This window comes from Notothenia rossii, assembly GCF_949606895.1.
Source record: "Notothenia rossii genome assembly, chromosome: 4".
NCBI lineage: Eukaryota > Metazoa > Chordata > Actinopteri > Perciformes > Nototheniidae > Notothenia > Notothenia rossii.
Genome location: NC_136902.1, coordinates 72,926,887 through 72,948,168, shown reverse-complemented (window position 1 = coordinate 72,948,168; position 21,282 = coordinate 72,926,887). Strand labels below are relative to the sequence as shown.

At 40.5% G+C, this 21,282-nt stretch overlaps 2 protein-coding genes across 2 annotated transcripts in view; both read right to left on the bottom strand.

The window, feature by feature from the left end:
* rpa1 (replication protein A1) overlaps positions 1-16,251 on the bottom strand; it is a 31,136-nt gene extending 14,885 nt beyond the window's left edge. Inside the window, exons 1-12 of the mRNA XM_079675073.1 lie at positions 16,029-16,251; positions 15,734-15,781; positions 14,782-14,860; positions 13,495-13,603; positions 13,250-13,338; positions 13,033-13,107; positions 11,773-11,887; positions 11,309-11,411; positions 11,126-11,194; positions 10,119-10,311; positions 7,738-7,874; positions 6,230-6,378 (exon numbers count right to left, since the gene is read on the bottom strand). Of these exons, the coding sequence (XP_079531199.1) occupies positions 6,230-6,378; positions 7,738-7,874; positions 10,119-10,311; positions 11,126-11,194; positions 11,309-11,411; positions 11,773-11,887; positions 13,033-13,107; positions 13,250-13,338; positions 13,495-13,603; positions 14,782-14,860; positions 15,734-15,781; positions 16,029-16,058 (1,196 nt within the window). The 5' untranslated portion in view covers positions 16,059-16,251. The remainder of the gene's footprint in view (positions 1-6,229; positions 6,379-7,737; positions 7,875-10,118; positions 10,312-11,125; positions 11,195-11,308; positions 11,412-11,772; positions 11,888-13,032; positions 13,108-13,249; positions 13,339-13,494; positions 13,604-14,781; positions 14,861-15,733; positions 15,782-16,028) is intronic.
* An 895-nt stretch (positions 16,252-17,146) lies between these two features.
* serpinf2b (serpin peptidase inhibitor, clade F (alpha-2 antiplasmin, pigment epithelium derived factor), member 2b) lies at positions 17,147-20,701 on the bottom strand. The gene is made up of 9 exons (XM_079678678.1): positions 20,417-20,701; positions 19,593-19,663; positions 19,398-19,472; positions 19,008-19,290; positions 18,700-18,843; positions 18,360-18,548; positions 18,037-18,179; positions 17,730-17,934; positions 17,147-17,610 (listed from the first exon to the last, which is right to left on the bottom strand). The coding sequence occupies exons 2-9, from the start codon at positions 19,644-19,646 to the stop codon at positions 17,258-17,260; spliced, it is 1,446 nt and encodes a 481-aa protein (XP_079534804.1). The 5' UTR covers positions 19,647-19,663; positions 20,417-20,701; the 3' UTR covers positions 17,147-17,257.
* Positions 20,702-21,282: the final 581 nt, after the last annotated feature.

Sequence of the window (21,282 nt, the reverse complement as noted above, 5' to 3'; positions counted from 1 at the left end):
CCGCCTCTCCCCACCTCTGCTGCTCACCCCCGCGTCAAAGTAAACTGCACACTGAATTCAGATTATTTATCTTTCTCTCGATATGGACATAAACGCGAGTGAAGTATAATCTGACAGCACGGAGACACTCTGCTCACCTGCAGCTCCTCCCGCTGTGATGCAGCGGTGAACGGAGCAAAACACACACTTCAAGTCAGATCATCACCCTTAGCTATTTTAATTACCTCTCAAACTACCGAAACTAGTTATAAATATGTTTATTTTTAGTACTGTCGGCCGGGTCACTCATTACTGGATCAGCTGCTGCTTGAGACTGACACTGACGCTGTCCGAAGAGAGGGAGGAAAAAGAGAGGCTCCATGTATTTTATTATTTTATTATTATATAGATTCGTTATTTATTTGTTTTAAAGCTCAATAAATAGCAAAGAAGACCTTTGACCGGCACTTTTATAATTTTGTCCGGAAGATTAAAACTTTAACACACGTTGACTGGCGAAAAACTCTGCCCGGTTCCGTCTGCCCCCACACTGGAGAATAAACAGAAGGGCAACCATGACAACCATGCTTCTTTGCTGCTTTTGTGGAGGAAGTTACAGCGCCACGTACAGGCTCCTGCATATGTACTGCAGCTTCTCCAGCGGTTGGAGCTAAACGGAGCTGTCTCGTGTGGACAGAAACTTTCCGGTGTCTATTGCGTGTGGTCTTTTTTGCGATTGCGTTTGCATATGCGTTTTACCGTTATCGTCCTCGTGTGGCCTAAGCTATCATCTCAGTAATACAGCTTTAACTGAAGGCAAATGACTGAAGAGTCTATTCTCTCCATCCTCTTCACAGCATGAGACCGGCTGAGACGCAGCTCCCAGACACGCTGCATATAATGATCTTGTGTTCACCATGTTCCTAACACGGAAGGAGGGTAGTAGTGCTGCTCGATTATTGCAAAAATCATAATCTCGATTATTTGGGTCAATAATTGTAATTGCGATTATTAAATGACTTTAAAAACATCCATTTATTGGTGAAAAAAAAAAGTGAACAGTATGTTTAACACAGTTGATTACCCTGAACTTTAAGTATAATTTAAGTGAAAAAAATATATTATTTTTTATTTTTTTACGATTAATTGAGCAGCCCTAATGGAGGGTACTGAGTAAAGTCTGGCCACTTTTAAACTGTTCATGCCTTAAGACCGGCAGGAACCCAAAGTCCAAAGAGGACCCACGTGGTCCAACTCTGTAATGCAGAGAGTAAAGCAATAGCATTTGTTTTATGATCATTATGGCTGGCTGTCCAAGTTTGAAGTGACTATGAACTAACATCAGTCATTAAACAAAAAGAGCATAGGAAGTGATTTAAGGTTGTATATCATCGAGCTAAAACAAAGCTGAAGAAGTAGAGTGGTCCTGATAACAGAGCATTTTCTATCATCATGAAAATGTTAAATGATCCCCTCACATAACAGCATTGGTTGGCATTCTGAGAAATTAAATAAGAAAACATATTCTAAGAGGCCAGAGGCTGGTGCTAAAACAATCAGAGAAATTACTATGAGCCAAGGCATCTGGTTGAAGAGGCGCATTTGAGCATATTTTACAATTTGCCTCATTCTCACTTAAAAGGTAGAGTCACATTTCACTGGTCTAGTTATGCAGATCAGGTCCTCTTGATTTACAAATACTCATTTGTGAAGGCAGAAAAAGAGACTGCACAAAATACATTTGAGCTTTATACAGTCTTTTATTCCTCAGTGCAGAGTAGGCCCTGGTGTTGGGAGGTGAATAAATGAAACTCTTTGGATGGTATCGATTACATCGCCAGTCACAAACAAAGACATTTACCATTTGCTTTCATGTCAGAGGAGAGATAGACCCTGTCTGTTTAAGTGGGATCTATAAGGACGGATCAATCAGTGATTCACCGTGCTGGGCGATGTTAAGTATCAATCCTCACCGTGGACCATGAGGGCACTCAGTCATGGGACAACCTTTACCTTTCAACAGGGCTGGACATAAAGGACTGCCCGATGGCCCGGGGCCATCTAGTATTTAGCTCGGGCAATGAAGCCTCATCTGCTGGTTGCCCAATCGGGCAATCTATTATGCCAGTATCATGCGTTTCGCGGATCCAGTAATGAGTGACCCGACAGTAAAACTAAACATATCTATAACTAGTTTAGGTAGTTTGAGAGGTAATTAAAATAGCTACGAGTGATATTCTAACCTGAAGTGTGTATTTTGTCCGCTCACCGCTGCATGTGATTATGCAGAGCTGCGTGTCGACTCGTCAGCAGCAGCTGATCTCTCTCTCCCGTCAGATTAGACTTCACTCGCGTTTATGTCCATATCGATCAGATCCAGCTTGTTCTAGCTAATGATATGACTACCTGCTTATTAAAAGAAACCTAAACAATAAGTGTCGCTATGCAACTGGGTGAGGCCACACAGTATAGCGCAGCATTATGCATTTGTTTACATGCCCACCGGAACCCCGAGGCATTACCAACAGATCAACGCACAATCAACCCATACAGGACATCTCTTTCTCCACATTAAGTGTTAGACATTAGAATTTAATATTCTTCTCTGTCACATACTCTTCTTGTCTGTCACATAAGTGGCGCAACTGAAGCGGTATTGCGCTAAAGGGAAACTATTTTGACCGAAGAGATTTAGATTTGCCGGCTAACGGGAACTCTGACGTCGCCATTTTGTGTGCTTCGCGGATGCGCTCGGCTCCTCTCGACTGCTGCTCGGGTCTGCTCGGTCAGCTTCCGGATGAGGAGGCATTCGTTCGACCAACTTACAGTAGATAACATTACAAACATTTTTAACAGGGGCCATAATAGTGTAAATAATGTTTGTTTTGGCAGTTACAACTGAATGTAATGTTTTCTACTTTTTTACATCTGGGAAGGCATTGCCTTCATCAGATGGAAAGTGTTTTGACCAACAACTTAAGTATTTCTTATAGCTATGCAGGGCATGCAAGAGAGCAAACACAAACAAGAAACAAGTGAAATGAAGAATAAAATTGAAATTGTACAATATAATATTGTGGTGGTTCATCTTATTCGTCTAGAGCAGGGGTTTTCAAAGTGTGGGTAGGTGAGCCTCCCCTCAGAGAACATAAGAACAGCCGCGCCCCCCCTCCCAATTATTATTGCTGTTATTATTATTATTATTATTATTATTATTGTTGTTGCTGCTATAATGCAGGGGTATTCAATTGCATTTCAAAGAGGTCCAGTAAGAGAAAATGTAATTGAATGCTCTGTTTTCGCTGTCTACCTTCCGCCATTTGAAATTACTCCGACCGCTTCTCTCCTCTTGTCGTGTCTCTGTGTGTGTTTGAATCTATCGTGCTGACTGCACCGATTTGATTGGCTGAGTAGCGTCACCTCCCAGTTAAAACATTAAACAATAACTTTTTTAAACATTTTTATTTTTATGTTTTAAACATATTGTATAAAACTCCCCCACTACTTGGACTATTCCTTGCACCCCTCTAGAATAAGCCCGAATGGTCTCAACCATATTGCATCAGTAACGTGCACTTGTTATTATAACAAGATCGCAAGGACGCTTGTAGCGATCGGAAAATTGAGTGTTGTTCAGTTTGTGTGTTGTGGAACATGCGTGTCCGTGCATGAAAATATACCACACACCCAATTACAATTGCATGTTCAATTCACTACCCTGGAAGTTAATACAGTTGTTAAAGTTGGAACAGCCTGTGGACAGCCGTTCTTCCTTGCATGTCAGTCGCCGACACCTTCTTACAGAGGACGGGCACATCTAGCTACAGCACGACCCGTATATTTCCGCACGCCGTGTTCTCAAGACATATTTTTTTTAACATTTTCCACATTTTCAACATGGTGGATAAATCCTTATATGCTCCCGTTAACACACTGAACGTCAACTTTGCCTCCTTATTACACTCACCCCTACTTTAGTGGGAACAATGAGTCTGCGTCTTTGATGCACACAGGAATAAACGCAGATCATCCTCTGGCTGCAGCCTTGACCGGTACTTGCTTTTGATCAAAGTCAAAGCGGAAAACCTGCACTCACACAGGTAGCTGGAGGTGAAGGGAATGAGCACTTTTAAAGCCTTTTTGGCGAGGTGGGGGACCTCGGTCTCCACAGACAGCCACAAGTGGGCAAGTGTCACTTTAGTCGTCTTTTTCTCGTTCCTTTGTGTCTCACGCTGCGCCTGCCCTGAAGCTCTCTGGCGCCCCCCAGGGGAGGCGCGCCTCACACTTTGAAAACCGCTGGTCTAGAGATTGCATCAGACAGCATCTAAGACCTGCAAAAATCAAAATTTTCTAGGGGGAGGCCCCCTAAGCCCTACGTGCCATTTCGTCCGCGCGCATTTTTCAGGGCAATCTCTATTGGGCTCAGGGCCATCTGTAAATTAGCTTAGATGGCCCAAGCTCCCAAAATCCTTAATGTCATGCACTGCCTTACAACCAACCTCACAACGTTCCCCTATAGAGCTCAACACCACATACTGAGGAGGTGATGTCTTTGTTGTTTTTTGTAATCCGTTTTTAAACACAGTGTATTTTACCTCTGGCAAAAATACAGTGCACGATTACCATGTTATTGTTTTTCACCAGGGAGAGGCAATCATTTAGAAAGTAATGAATCGAGGAACTGGCATGTGAGCCCAATAGAAAATGAAAGCTTGAGTCTTAAATGTTCCTCCATTTCATTGCTAGAAATACAGACAGAATATCTTCAAGGAACAATCTTATGCATTCATTGTGTTAGTTAACTATCTTACAACTCTGTGTTTGGCTGTAGTACCCGACATGACCGGGTACTTCTGATAAAATCAAATATGGTGCAATATCCAAGTCTGCATGAACACGGATACTTCTGATTCTAAAGACAAAGATTCAGTATCATGGCCAATTTCCACGAATGAGAAAAAATATCTTTAACTCAAAAATCCAATAAGTTAAATTCAAAACAAACATGGAAGCCGTGTACACAGAGATCAAGGCGAAATAAATGCTATAATCAACATAATCACACAGAAATGAGTCTGGATTTCATCTGGAAAGGTGATCAGATTGAAAAAATGCATTTCCACAGATTAAGTATGATTTCCATTTATACATAATACTTCATTGAAGAAACCCCTCCCACATTGTGGCTAATGGGGGGAAACTAATCTTGATAATGAGAATCAGAGCATGCATTTTTGCATCAATTTAAATCCTTAGATTTCTTCATTTCGAACTGTAATACTTGCATGCAACACATTGTCTTTGAGCGGGAGCGATACACTACTAAAAACCTTCTGGCTTTAAAGCAGTGTTTCTCAAACTTTTTCATACCAAGGACCACTTAACCAATAAAAAAACACTTGCAGACCACCTAACTCCACAAATATCCAAAAACACATCGTTTTTCGAGAACAGATTACAAATTGCCTGAAAATGGTAAAAACAAGTGGCAACATGTGTGACGAAGGTGTTGTGCTGGGCTATATCATGCAATCGAAAGTGAAACTTAAGCTTGCTCCATTGTGGAGATATTCCCGCGAGAGTTTGAAATTTACATTTATTTATTTATTTCAAATGTGAAATTTTACCAATATACTCACGGACCACTAGGGGGCGCTCACGGACCACCAGTGCTCCGCGAACCACACTTTGAGAAGCACTGCTTTAAAGTCATACCTTGTTTTGAACCTGCTATGAAAGCCTTTGTCAAGGGTAGATCATTAATGGAACCAGAGTTTGCGCTATATTTTTTCGCCGCCCGTCATTTTTGATGGACAGGATCGTAAAATTTCCGTCAAAATTCAGTATTACCCGTCGGCCTTTACACTCTGGGGAGGGGGGGGGAGAGAGAGAGAGAGTGAGTGAACTATCAACGGGGGGCGGGGTGAACTGTTAGCGTTGTGCATGCCTACTGCACCTCGCGGGAGTGCGTGCAGCGTAAAGCCAAAACTCAGACATTTCAATGATTTGTACGGCAAAGTTGGGTTTGGAAACGGTATCATTTCCTTTGTGGCAGGCATGCATAACACCGAAGCCTCGTTGCTGTTCCGAATTTGTTCTAATCCGTCAAAATGACGTACTGCTTTCAGATTTTTCCGTCATTGTTAAAAAAAATCCGTCAGACGGAAAATATTCGGTTAACGCGAGCTCTGAATGGAACACACGAACAATCTTCTGCGCTGCTTTATAAATTAACTTTAGGCCCACTTACCAGCCTCTCAGCTTGTGTGCCTCTGGGATGTCTGGGTTGATCATCATGGTGCTGCTGAAGGATGCAGAGAGGGAGCGGCCTCCGAAGTCTGAAAGCTTTGCCCCCTTAACGGCTATGATGGGCTGACCAGAGCCTTCAAAGTTCTCTGCCTACAGGAAACAAAGAAATATGGACAAAGGACAAACATTTGTCAAAACGTTTTGAATACTTGGATTCAACTTGATTTCATTTCTTCCGTTTCACATAAACGTTTTGGTTCTGTGTATGAGGTTAAGAATCCTGTGGGGCTGTGAGGCTGTTCTGTGAGGTAGCTCATGCTAACATGCTGATGGTTAGCGGGTATAATGCTAACAATGTTCACCATCTAAGTTTAGCATGATATGGTTTGATATTTAGTTTTACCGGTTTTTGGTCATAACCACACAATTTGACAATGGGAAATGTTGACCTGATGGTGACAGTGAACGAAGAATTATGGAATCACCTAAGTCTTTACAAAGTATCCAGTATGAAACATGACATCTGTGACTAATTGTATCTTTAATTGTGTTCATCTTGTGTGAATCTGTGTTGTACTTTCGCTCTAACCCTTTTTCTGCTTAAACTCCTGAATTTCCCCACTGGGATCCATAAAGGTCCATTTTATCTTATCTTAAATTTTGATGCGATCCATTGGAAAGTAAGATATTTCACTTTTTCTAGTTGAAAAGGTCTAGGGAAAGCAGTCATTTAAGAGATTAATCATCTGCGTACTATGAATATTAATCTATCCAATAGTTATTCATGTATTTCGGTCAAAAGCGGTCGGACGGACTGAGATACCAAAAAAGCAACTAGCTTGCCATCCTGAGAGCATCAAAGCTATGAACTTTGACAACTATTATAAAAAATGTCTTCAGCGATATTGACTGTAATAACCTGAGGACATACACTGAGAAAAAAACTAGAGAAAGGAGGGAGCAACAGTATAGCCTTCAGAGGCGGGGGGAAATATTTCCAACAATTGCTTTTTTGGAATTGTTTATATACTGTAGATCTTGTATACCTCAGCAGGTCCCTGTGGAAAAGGATATGTGTCGAAAAACCAAACAGGGAACATTGTGCTTCTTGTTGGGAGGAGAGGGATGTTGGTCAACTCTACAGTCCCTGTGAGCCACAGGTAAAGATCAGCTGCAAGCGCAGTTCCTTGATCTCCCCATGACCGCCACTTCAATCAAAAAATTCCATCTCCATTTAACTCTAACTTTAAACTGCACACATTGTTAAATGTCTTTATTTGTCTAAGTGTTGACCAGTGGTCAGATAATGCATTGAACAACCATTCTAACTTAACACCAAAAAGTTGAACATTATGGAGATGTATAAAGGTGCAGGCTTGTATGGCACATTATTATGTAGGCTGGATCACATTATGTGATCCAGCCTACATTTAAGCTTCAGGCATTTATAATAAATAGTTGTTCTCAGATGATGATGATTAACTTTTTTCTCCCTGTGTAATAACTCACCTCTTCTCCCCACAGCGTGAGAGTCACCACCTTCCCAGACATGTCCATCAGGTTGAGCGTCCTCTTGGACACTTCTTTGTTGTTCTTTGTGGTGATGCGGGACACATCATCTACACTCTTGCACACGCCAATCACATCTGTGATGGAAGAATGAGAATCAATGCACTGGCAGCAGGAGGGTTTTATTTTGTGACATGACTAATTGAAATGATGGTATTGATTCAGTTTTCCGACCACTTATCCCAATTCTTCACAAATATACATATCATAAATATTGATTGTGGTGTTTACGCCCACAGGTCACTCTAGGTCCCGTGGCTTCCGGCACAGATTGGCTCATGGGAAATAAGTGATTCATTCATTTCAAATTAGGTGTGAGGTCACTGGCCTGTGTGCCAGGCACTAACATCCATAATGTAAAAGAGAATCTATAAAATAGGCTTTAATTGTTTCCAAGGAACATTATGAAGCATAATGTATTGAATAATGCACTCAAACATGATCTCTGCAGAGATATGTCTGTGAAAGGTATTGAGTAGAGTGGCATCGCCAACATTACTCATCTTCTATAAACCCCGCTCCTACTGAGTAAAAGGATTTTAAATGAACCATGATGAACAAACCTTAAAGTTTGATGTCGGGTAGTAAGCAGTAGAGAATTACTCTAACAGCAGTGCAAGCCGCAGTCTCCATTAAAAGAATTACACGCCGTCTCCCTAATATTACTTCATTTTACCTGTGCACAGCAGGTTCTCATTTTCTCATCGGCTCCGCCATAGGGCCCAAAGTCAATCTGCACTACAGGCTATTACTGTCATCAGTATTATTAATACCACTTTTATCCCTCTGCTCGTACGCTGTAATTATCTCAACCTCACAGAATATCCGGCTCTACGTTCTGCTACAAACTCTATCCTTCTGCTTATTATGGCTTATTATTATTATTATGTGCTCGGTTTAGTTGAGCTTTTAAAATTAAACCAGTGCTTTAGAGAAATAGATTTTTGATTTGATTGCCTCCCATAGTCCAAGCCCTTTGTAAAAGGGAAATAATGTGCATTTACACATAGAATCAGGAGACACAAACTAGCCACCTGTAGTGTGTTGCCCTGTGCATTCACTAATGGGCAAGTGTTCAATGCTCCCCTACGCACCGTGTTATTTCATTAGTTCAGGGTACTTAATACATAACACATCAATGGGCCAAATGAAGCACACGTTTAAAAACAGAAAACCCCACACTACTACAACAATGCAACTGTTAGGACTGTAGGCTGGTTTTATTTAACATCTTCCATGGGCTTCTTTTAAATGTTTTATTCAGCTGTTCTCTTTGCTACAGTATTCTGGGGTTTTAAGAAAGTTTCACACATTCATTCCATCCACTTTCTCCCTCTAAACATATCTAGAAGCACCTATAATAATTACTAACAGCCAAAGAATGTGCTTAGATTTCTAAACCAAACTTTTTTTAAACATCAGGTTTGTGCTGATGGTCTCTTTGCTTTATTTATAATAGTTTGTCATGTCTTTGCATATGCAGTTAGGGCTGCAGGCTGTATTTGTCTTATAATACAGACTGATGGAAAAACTGATGGAGGGGTTGAGAAATGTCGTTATCACTTGTGCTCAGGGATGCTCCGATCGATCGGTCACCGATCGAGATCGGCCGATACTCACTCTCTACCGATCGATCGATGCTCTCTAAACATGCCAATCGCATGACGTAAAATACATGACACTTTTCTCTGTGCGCAGCAAAACAAGCTCGCCAAAATGGCTTCACCGGTCTGGCAGTATTTTAAGGTGTCCGAAAAAGACAGTAAAATAGCGGTATGCAACGTGTGTGAGGCAGAAATCCTGCAGCTCCACCCGCTGTGACGGACCGGTGAGCGGAGCGAAACACACACTAAGAGTTAGACATAACACACTTAAGTATTTTATCTACCTCTGGAACAAGCTAAACTAGTTATAAATATATGTATTCTTCACTGTCGGGTCACTCATTACTGGATCAGTGAGCTGCATGAGATACTGACAGGCTGTCAGGAGAGAGAGAAGGGGAGAGAGGAAGAGAGAGCGCTTCCGCTCATTTTTCCCGTGTTATTATCCAAAGTGAATGTAAACTTGAATAATGTACTTGATTTGAATGTAATAATTATATTGATTGTTGTTTGTGGAAGCGTCAGTGAATGAGCCCCATTAACTGAATTTTAAACATCACTTTAAATGGAAGATTTAAAGTGATGTTTAAATCTTCCATTTAGGCCCCGCCCACTCGATCGGATCGGCGATCTTTATCTATCTCTTGATCTTTAATACTGATTCCGGCGATCGGCCCCAAAATTGGCAATCGGAGCATCCCTACATGTGCTACTTACCAATGATGGCATCTTTGTCCCTGTTCTCCAGGTCACCGATGGATACAAAGTCACACTGCAGCACGGGAACATCAGAGGCGTCTTCACAGGGGATGATGCTGGACTCTCCGCTGAGAGTCATCTCATAATCATTCTTCACCGATGTGTACTGCTTGTTGGCAATCTTCAGGGAGCCCTTGGAGATGTAGTAGACCTGAGCCGTACAGACGGATGAACCACGTGTTAATCAGAGATCTGGGGAGCATTTCACCTGACTGAATGGTGCAAACAAGATACAGATGCAGACAGTCGGGGGGATCAACATAGGCTGGCAGAGGATCATAAGCTGCTTATTGTATGGGCATAGTGAAGCCAGATGACTCATTCATAGTCTCTGTGGTTTTAACTCAGTACTGGCAGCTGTTGATAGAACCGTGTGCGGAATCCGTCTTAAACATCAAAGTGAAAGACAGTTTTTAAAGATAATTAGGACTAGGGATGGATATCAAAAAACCCTTATTACACATCCCATGGGGCTACATTATTAGAGATTGTGTTCCTCTTAAGGTCCAACATTACTGGTTATTTTGTTGGTACTTTTGATGTAATTTATTATCATGCTGCAGCATCTCCTCTGCTTTCCGTATTGGGGCTGAGCTTCTCCAGCTACGCTTGTTAAGTGCAATAAATCCTCAGCAAGTATAAATGCCAACCTAGTCAATACAACATGTTGAACAAGAACTACTATAGAAAAGTGATATTTCAATCCGCTCTGTTTGCAGTTTCTCATCCAACGCTGCTATGTTTTGTATAGGCACGGAATGCTCAGCTAATAGTTTATTGTTACAAACAAGCTAAACAGAAAGCATATATATATATATATATATATATATATATATATATATATATATTTGAAAGACAATTATTCACTAATGAAAAAGCACAAATGAAGAGTACTTTGATCGAATCCTGACGTTGCCCATCCGTAATAAGGACACAATGAATAATTATCTGAAGTAACGTCTCACCTTTCCAACTTCAACAAGGCTGAAGAACTTGTCCACCTCTTGGTTGAAACCAGTCACTCGAATCTCTCCCTGAAATCAAAAATACATGTGATTAGAATATTAAAGTAGGATTACAAACTAATGACATTGTGTTGCCAGATTAGATAAGATAAACAAGGACAGTGGGACCACAATAACACTCACACTCTCATCCACCATCTCCATGGAGAAGAGTTTGCCGTCCCCACGAGAGTTGCTCCACGTACGGATGCCGCTCTTGTTGGTAATGCGGGCGCGGACGGTCCACCTAGCGGACAGGGAAAAGGTTCACTGTTTGAGTATGTTTGGGTCAATGTAAGTGCCACATTGACCAAGAATGCAATAAATACATCCTGGATCCTGACCATTACTGATTTTGAGGCCAATACCAAAATTCATATAGGAACATTAAAAAACCCTGATATACAATTGTGAGCTGTGCGAAGGACATTCACATTTTAAAATATATTTTAAAAGTTGTAGTGCTCACTAGTTGACAGATTATGTAGACACTGATTGTATTTGTGTTGTTTATCTTATACATATTTGCAGTAATGTTTTTGATACTGTCCGAGATAAAGCAAAAAACACCCTTTTGGTATTTCCTACTGAATTAGAAACATACTCACTTGGACTGATAAGGGTTGAGGCTGGCGATGGGCACAACTTTGGAGCTGCCCCCTGGAGTACTGGGCATATTGGATGGGTTCTTTTTCTCAAAGTCTTTATTGAAAACTCTTGGCACTGTTGGAGGAATCAAGAAAGAAATAAATGATCCATGAACAGTAGTGATGGAGAGAAGTCAAAAGAAAGGCACATACATTATTCATCAAAGACAAATTACAAAAATCCAATTTCTTTGGATTGCAACTGCTTGATCAATGTAATTATCTCACTTCACAAGGGAAGTTTCAAAGAAAAGCCTAATGACTTAAAGTAAATGTGCCACCCCAGCCAGAGGAGAGACTCCAACAGGAAACAGAAATCTTGTCAAGTGGAGTTGTCGGAGATGTGTGATCCTGCATTTTGGTGCGAAGGATGATTCACATTTCACAGAATCAGGGCAGAGTGTGAAATGCAATAACAAACAGTAGCTGCTTTTCCTCAGTAGAGCAGTGCCGCCTGGCTGAGATTTTCCGTTTGAACAAGCGCTGCACATTTGATTTGTGTGCGTCTCACGCGGGGGATTAGAGTTCAAAGTGTCCACTTAAGTCTTCCCACTTTGCCAACCACTGCACTTCTGGTAATTAAGCCCCCAGATCAACCAGCACACACAGAGAAATTAACAATAACTGTGCTGATGAGGAGGATGCTTGCCATAACCTCAATTCCCACACAGGAGATTAGAGGGATGAATACCTGCTATGGCACACCCTAGAAATACAGCAAGCCCCCTCCGACAGCTGGATTGCACATCCCTCCTGCTCAAAGTTATGTGCGATGCTGTGATCCAGTGCGTACCTTTGACATGAACAAACTTGAAAAATAAACCTGTTTGCTAAAATAAACTCTCCAGGTGTGTTGCTTTGCATTTGTTTTGTGTATTCTACTGTGCATTCAAAAAAAGCAAACAATGATTGACAGGCACAGGTAGAAACAGCTAAGCATAGACAGAGACTCATAGTTGTCAAAGTGAATGATAGCAAGCGCTCTGGAGACTTGCGAGTGTCAATAAAACTGTGAAAAAAACTCAAGAATGCAAACAAATGAAAAAACAGGCTGTCAAAATGACTTTAGTCCAGTAAACCTGTGGGTCACCCACATTACAGAAAGCAGCAGAGAAATGCTGCCACCTGGTGTTTACTTTTATGAAGTATGTTCAGAACAAAATGCAAATGCAAATTTGATTTCATGTTCCAAGAATTAATATCAAGACTTCTGCTGCTCACCTTCTTTTTGATTTTGCTGCAGTAGCGGTGCTCGGATTTCAGAGCTTGGTGCTGACTGTGGTCCTTTGGTTTGACCTACATGGAAGATTGGACAATAGTATAAACCAGCAATAAAACTATGACAGTAAATTAAACTCACTTGCCACTGCTCCAAGACAAAACATGAACTATTCAGTAAATAGCAGATATCATTATGAAACCTGTTTTGAAGGCTTACCATCATTGTAAGGAGTCGGGTCGCCAATTCTTCCTGCAACCTCTTCAGCAGGCTGGACGACTTCGATTTCCAAAATGATCACAACCCGTCTGTAACAAGAGAACATTGTAAGCTGCAGAAAATAGCAATGTTTCCATTTACCTCTGGAAGATAATGACTAAATATGTCTAAAATATAGTCAACACAATCATACGGTCAGTGAGCAAATTCTTAATATGAAAACAAGATGTTGAAAAACTGCATACCGTTTATCCTTCAGTATGTTGGTCACATGTCTCTTTAGAATGCAGACGCAGTTCGGGGCCAGTAAGTCGTCCTCGACCATGAAGTTCAGCTGCGTTGAGAGCATGAAGGCTGCAAAGGAGAAGAAAAGTGAGGAAAGAAAATCAGACTGCCAGACAAGGATCATTCAACTAAAGGCCCAGATACACCGGCCCGAAATCGGCAGTAAATGGGAGTCGGGCCGAACATGAGCGTGGGCATGCCCTATTCGGAGTGGTGTGCGCCGCACCGTCGGGTCTTTTCTGCCGACCTGACGCCTTTTCTTGCCGATTCAACATGTTGAATCAGCGTCGGGAACACCACCGGAAGTCGGACAAAGGGATAACACTGATTGGCTGTTCAGCTAGCGAATCAGTGCATGAGAAGCGTTAACGGAAGTGAGGGAGGTAAAAAAATGATTTAAAATGGAAGATGGAACACACACGGACGGCTATTTCACCTCATCGGTTTATAGAGCTCCTGTTCGTTCATGTTTTCAATGGACGAGAGTGAAAATGGAAAGAAAAACGCTATTTGTTGTTTGCTTATATCACGGAGTCTGTTCTTCTTCTCTGTCTTCCGGTTGTTCCGGTTGTTGCCTCTTTTGAATGATGAATACACACTACCGCCGCCTGCTGGTAAGGAGAGTTATTGCCACTCACGCATTGGCAGTTCATACGTGCTCGGCTCGGATTTGCGGTGTGTTCCAGTGCGCAAAGTCGGCAAATACGCAGGAGAGTCCAGCGACGCAACAGTCGGTGTCGGCGACTTCTCAGGTGACTGGCCGGTGTATCTGGGCCTTAAGGGAAATAACTGCTCCTTAAGACAGGCAGTCTTTAACCCCATCTGACATACAAAATGTAATGAAGCATTTCATTGGCAACCAAACTCCCATTTTAAACAGAAAACATTTATTAAGGATATCGTAGATCTTAAAAGATGGTTATATGTCTGAATACTGGCAACCACAGTACCATATTTTCCTAAACATTTATTAGAGAAAAACATTTATTTTTATTTTTTATTATTTCTATACTTTATTCTACCTTTTAAATATTTGAACGCGTGATCACACTGCTGCTGTAACACTATCATTTCCCAATTTGGGATCAATAAAGTATCCATCCATCTATCCATTATTCAGTCACAACAAAAAACTAAAAGATTCACAATGTTCGGTAAGGATCAATATGTGCTTATTTTTATTAATGTGATAAGTATGTACTCTGCAACATGCATACAAAAAACAGGAAAACAAAAATCTAACTTACAGGATAGTGTGTGCACGCCATCACTCATCATCACCCGATAGCGAGCTGGACCACTTCCTCCATCAATCTTGCGAATGTTCTGAAAGGGGATATACAAGTAAAACCATTCAATATGAAATACAGAATGGCACAATAGGACGAAAAATATTTTTGGGGGAAGGCAAACCAAAATATAAAAATATATTATATTGTGGAAGACTCTCAAAAGAGAAATTAAGAGAATTCTTTCATCTGGAGCAGAGAAAATCATCTTGTCCTGAACAGAACAAGGATTACAGAAATAATCATTGAGTTCAGAAACAAAACAATATATAAAAGCATCTATCCTTAACTACAGCCAACCAATTAAAATAACACACTCCTCTAAGTTCTTTGGTAAACACATCAGCAATAACCTTAAATGGGACATCATGTCAGGCAGTCAATTTAACAGCCAGAAATCCTGAGCATCCTGTCATTTTCAATTACTGTTTGGCATTGAACAAACGTAAGCACTAAATAAAATGGACAGAGTTATCACCAAACCATAAAAAACCATCCAAGTATCCTTCCAAAAGTTGGCCTAAGTGTAAATGCATATGTAATTTTGTTCCCCAAAGCCGTTTGGTAATAAAAGAAGACCTTGTAGTGATCACTACAACCTGCACATTACTTTTGTCTGGTATGATTTATGGTTCATTAAATAGTTATTGTTCATATTAGTCCCTTGTGTTTCTTTTGTAAAGCTAGTCTAAACATGTATTTTTTTCAAAAATGATAACACACTGACGATACATTTTGGTTTTCAGAAGTCTTCCTCAATCAGATTCAAAAAGGCACCACCATTTATGCAATGGAGGAGGAGATAATGGGGGTTAGTGCGAGTGGTGCCACACTTATTGATTATTAGTTACCGCAGTCTTATGCAGTGTGTTTGAGAAAACAATCAATAATAAAATATTGTGTTACTCACCACCAACTGAAGCACAGCATCGTTGCTACCGTTGCTATTGGACAGAGCCTGAAAAGAAAAGAAAAGTGAATTAACACAAACTGCGTCAGTTTAGCCTTCTGGTGTCGAGTTTGAAGGATAACAACATTTCTAATGTTGCATTAAGCTAACTGACGTTGGTTAAATTACAACATTAGCTCGTAATGGAAACAAATTACTGCTTGTCCGACTGAACAAAGACTGCAATTATAACTGCACAAAATCATCTTTAACATTTTTCAGCAGTGTTCCGTTTTGAAAATTAGATAAACCTTACCTCTATGGCACCCTCTGAGAGCTTCGCCATGTCTGTGAGTAGGTAATATGGATACGTAAAGAAAATGTACTTAAATGTTTGCTCCAACGCTATAATTCCACCGCTGACAACTTGGTGAATTGTGATGGTGGCGCCAACAGCTTGGACAAACGCGCGAAGCTGCAGCAGTTTCCGCTTCCGTTCACAGATCTGACGTCCGTTTGCATTCTGTCAGCAGCGTCAATCCATCGGCATGAAAACACGTTAAAACTGACCGGAGACCAGCTGTGTGAAAGTTAGCGCCAAACATAACGTGACGTCAGGTGCTTTATATGATGCGTTCACAGCCAGAGCAAAATGGGACACTTCAGACTCAACCATCACAAATATTTTATAGAGGATGTAAAGTTGACATCCTAAATATGATTTATCGTTTTTAACATTGTATACAAAACCTTTACATTTTTTCTTAGGATTCAACGTAAAAATTATTGGGTGTGTAAAAAGGCATTTTACAAAAATAATGCATTTGGATCTAAATGTTAACTCAAGCAATTCAAACAAGATATTTTACTGTGGTGATTAACCATTTATTTGATCTAATTATAATTGTAAGTGTTGCTTGACCAGGACATATCATATATGTAATGTCCCGTCCTCCAGAACCTCCACTGGCTCCCCGTCCGTCAAAGAATCGACTTCAAAGTCCTCCTGATTACTTATAATCTACTACCTCACAGACCTGCTGCACCACCACACACCTTCCCGCTGCCTCCGCTCACCAGAAGCCAACCTGTGGAACTCACTCCCACAACCCATCAGAGACTGGCCTGACCTCAGTCACCACCTTCAAAAAACTCACAAAAACTCACCTCTTCAATCTGGCTTTTAATATGTGATTTTTTTTTTTATTATTTGACTTTAACTTTAACCATACATATTTATTTGTTGTTCTTTTCTTTTTACTATATCTGTAAAGCGTCTTTGAGCACCTGTAAAAGTGCTATCAAAATAAATCTATTATTATTATTATTAATGTAGCAAGAATGTCATTTTTGTAAAGAAACATTTGGTTTTACATGAGATACTGGGCTTCTTAGTGTGTTTATTGTACAAGAAACAAAGACACACATAAACAATATGTTTCCACACACATTTTAATCCAGATAAGTGATATCGTGTATTTACTCTGTTAATTATAGAGATCTTGTTCTGGGTTTTCTCTGGTACAACAGTGCAGGTATTAGTCCCTACTTAGGTGGGCCTCCGAATGAGGCAACCTGATTCTTATCAAATGGGAATCCCACTTTATCTTTGCTTGCTGATTCTCCTCTCTGAAAGATAGGAGCTCCAGGATTTGGGTTGTTAATGACACCCATGAAAATGGGCACTTCTGTCAGATTATCTATAAGTGCAAAGAAGAAAGGTTGGCTGAGGTGGAAAACAGGGTTTGATGCTCGTGAGATCACCACCGTTGTGGCCGCGGCTGCCTCTGCACCCTCCTCATTTATCTCAAAGCTGGACTTATGCATCACACTGGAAACCAGCAGGGGGCCGTCTGCCATTCCGGCCAAATTAGGACTGGAAAACATGTCTCCAAGGCCTAACACAGATCAGAGAAAACATGGCCAATTAAAAAATGTGTTTGATACATAGGAGTTTGTTTTTGTGTGCTGAATATCATCACTTAAACATTGTCCATGGGATATAGTGAAGTCTTACCCAATTTGGTAAAAACGTCTTTTAGGTCTTGAGCATACTCCAGTTTGAATTTGGGGACTTTAACTTGAACAGCCCTTGCCTTGGGCAGGCGACTATGCAGGTCAGAGATATTCAGCTTTGCGATTAGTGAAGACACATTCAACTGCCCGGACATGGGCATAACCACAAGCAAACTCATTGACTTCCGGAATGGGAAACTCGCCACCTGCACAAAAAGATAGAATTGTGTTGTAGAAAACTTGGTTTCTGTCATAGATTCATTCCACATAAGACTGAGGCAAGTGTTATTGATTAAACTGTAATTTACCTGGGCCTCCAATTCATTATCAATAAATAAACTCAAGGGATGTTTGGCATCTTCCATCACTTCAACATCAACCATGTTCTTATCGTCAAGGTAGAACACACCTCTGGAGGTAAAGCGTGGGTCAAATCGAGCCATCCACTCTCCTGTGAGGAACATAGGTCTTACATTTATTCAGCAATATAACACAAACTAAAGTAGCTGGAGGAAAATTAGCAATCACACGAGATTTCAATTGTTATTTCCACTTGGATTGGGGGAAAATAGTATTCTCAGCATCCATGATTTTTAGAAAGAGGCTCATTTTGTTGACGGTGACATTTTACCTTTGAAATGGACAGCATTTATTAGCATGAGGAGCACGTTGGGTGGCAAAGCAGACAGGAAGTCAGTCATCTTTCCTTTCGTTGCATTCTCTACCCAGCCGTTTATCTGGTCCAGGCTCTCCAACACTGCTGGCTCCGAGGCATATAACCGCTGGGATTCATGGACAAATTCCTGCTTTGGCTCAAACCCTAAAACACATAACACACACTCTCTCAGGCTGTATTTCTCTTCTGTCGTCTCATAAGGGTCAGCACCAATAGGTTACAATAGAAATATTAAGAAAAGGAACATTCTGCAAGTTTAGTCTCGGGTTTTAATATGGTATTTCTAGAAAGTTACCTTGGCGCAGGAAGATACGTGTGGCAATTCGCAGGTCACTGTCTCTGAGATATGCCAAGACATTATAAAGAGACTGGTGGTAGCAGGGGAGAGTGTGCTCATGGAGATGGTGCATCAGCAGCTCCTCTGTCTCATTTACTGCGCCTGCAGAAGAGGTGCAATAATTGGATGATAAAATAATCCCCAGTGGGATATAAACCTGGGCAAGTTGCTGACACAATTTATAGAATGTTGTAATTGGTTATATGTAGGGAAGAAGCTGTTTGGGTACAATGTGTCATGTAAAAGCTGCAGCAGGACATGCCTACCTAAAGCCAGTTGGGAGAGCGCTAATGATATGCTCAAAGGACTTATGATGACATTTGGCTGCTCTGGCGTTGTCTCCAGGTTCTGAAGCAGCTGCACACCCAGTTTCTGCATGGCTGCGGCAATGGCCTCCTTGGACCCTGGGCTTCGGCCAATAGACAGGCAATTTTCTTCTTCTTCCTCTGATGCGCCTCCATTGGAAATACCAGGTATGGTTGTTGCAGTTACATTCTCTTCTGTGCTATTTGCTGTTTCTGGTTGGGCTGTAGTTTCATTTTCTACCGTCTAAAAGCAGCAGTAGAAGAAAATGTTAAGTTCAAGGAAAATGTAAATGGTGTGACACGACAAGCACAATGGGAGAAAAAAAACATCTTAACTGATTAGCATCTTACCTCTATGGGGTGGCTAGGCATCAAAGGAATGAGAGGCACCAGAGGGATTGAGTCATTTTCTGCTGCCTTGGCTTTCTGATAAAAAAAACAAGATACTATAAGACAACAGTGTATACATGCTTTGTATAATCAGCATTCATTTTAATCATGCAGCATTATCTTTATATTGATTTATGAGTTATTTCAGTGCTTTACAGTGACTCCTTGGCTGCAGAGACAGATCAACAGGAGTGTCAGATGAAGGTCCATGTCCTTACTGTATGTAACTGTGAAAGAGAGACATGTTAACAACCATACCGCTTGTGTTCAAAATTCTTCACTTTTTGGTCATTGGTTCTTAGCTCTATTGTTTTTAGGTCTCAAACATGTTCACTCTACTTAGTTGCTCTCCCTTGTATAGGAACACAGTTTTCAGCAGTTATCAAGGCTTTTCGAGCCATTATATGAAAACATTTTGTTAAATGCTACATACTTTGAGGGACAAAAATTCCACTTTTAAGGCAAAATATACCTCTGAGTGTAATTACATTGTGGTGCCTATAATCGTTATTTAAAAAAAATTACATTTCTAAATCTAACAAAAATACCAATAATTTAAAAGTCAAAAGTATTGTTTTAATGCTCTCCGTATCCAGTCACACCACTCTCCCTTTTGTATTTTCTTTAATTTATTTCAGTGGTTTATACTCTACATTTTAAGTAGATTTAAACTCAAAATATTACGTTTACAGCCTTATATTCAGAAAGTATTGCTTGTTCCTCTTTTTATCCAGAGACTCACAGTACTTGAATTACATTGTTTCTTCCTTCAACTATAATTCTCAATGTACATCTGTGAATATATCTCCTAATAACATTGAAAAGATCATAATAATTAACTGGTGTAGCACAACAGCCCCCCTTTGCAGACCTTACACAAACATGAAAAACCCATGAATGTCTGACAAATGATAATGTTCCACCAATTTTTGAAATGTACAATAGAATCAGTATGTTTGTTTATATAAATGCGTTCTTACCTTAAATTAGAAATAAAACTTCCAGCCTTGTCCAAAAAAGGAGCGACTAAGTGAGTGCGAATGGCAGAATTCCTGTGAGAAAAAGATTGGCGCTTGCTCAGCAAACAGTTAAACATCAACTTACATTGATTGGGGCCTCATTTAAGCCACTACTTGTTTGTAAATGTAGCTACTGAGACTCATCCAGGGTTGAATAAGGAAGACTGAAGATGCTTAGCTATTTTGCATGTCAATGGGCAGGAGATAATGTCATGACACAACTAAATCTTTGACAGAAAACATGACAGATTAATTGCGAAAGTGTGGACAATCTAACACTGTGTGGGCAAACAAATAGAGCTTGCTGTCACAAGAGTTACTCATTTGATGACCCAGGCACACTTTGTTATTTGAACAAATTCGTAGAAAATATGTGATTGCATTTTACTAGGGAAGACTGGGGCTATATGTTGTGACTGGCAATAACTTGATAGGGGAAGATTTGATTAAAGCAACATAAAATGAAACATATATTTCTGAGAATTTCGTGAAGTGATATCTTTTAGATCACATGACAGCCATCTGCAAACACAAGAGGGGACTTTGTCCAATCTGAGCTCTAAAGTGACACAGCCAGGATCGGTAAGCAAGGCTGGGAGTCATGATGAATCCAGGTGAATCACACAGAACTGGAACACCAAAATAAACATGGAAGCAATTTTTAATTAATCCATTTAATAAATAAGCGTTTTCATGGACTTTTCTTAAAATGTTCAAAGTGGTTGTGAAACAATTGTAACCAATTATCCATGTGCAACTACACATTTTCAAAACAAAGTTTATCGTTTTGTGAATGTTGAGCTTTGACTCCAGGTTTACAAAAATCC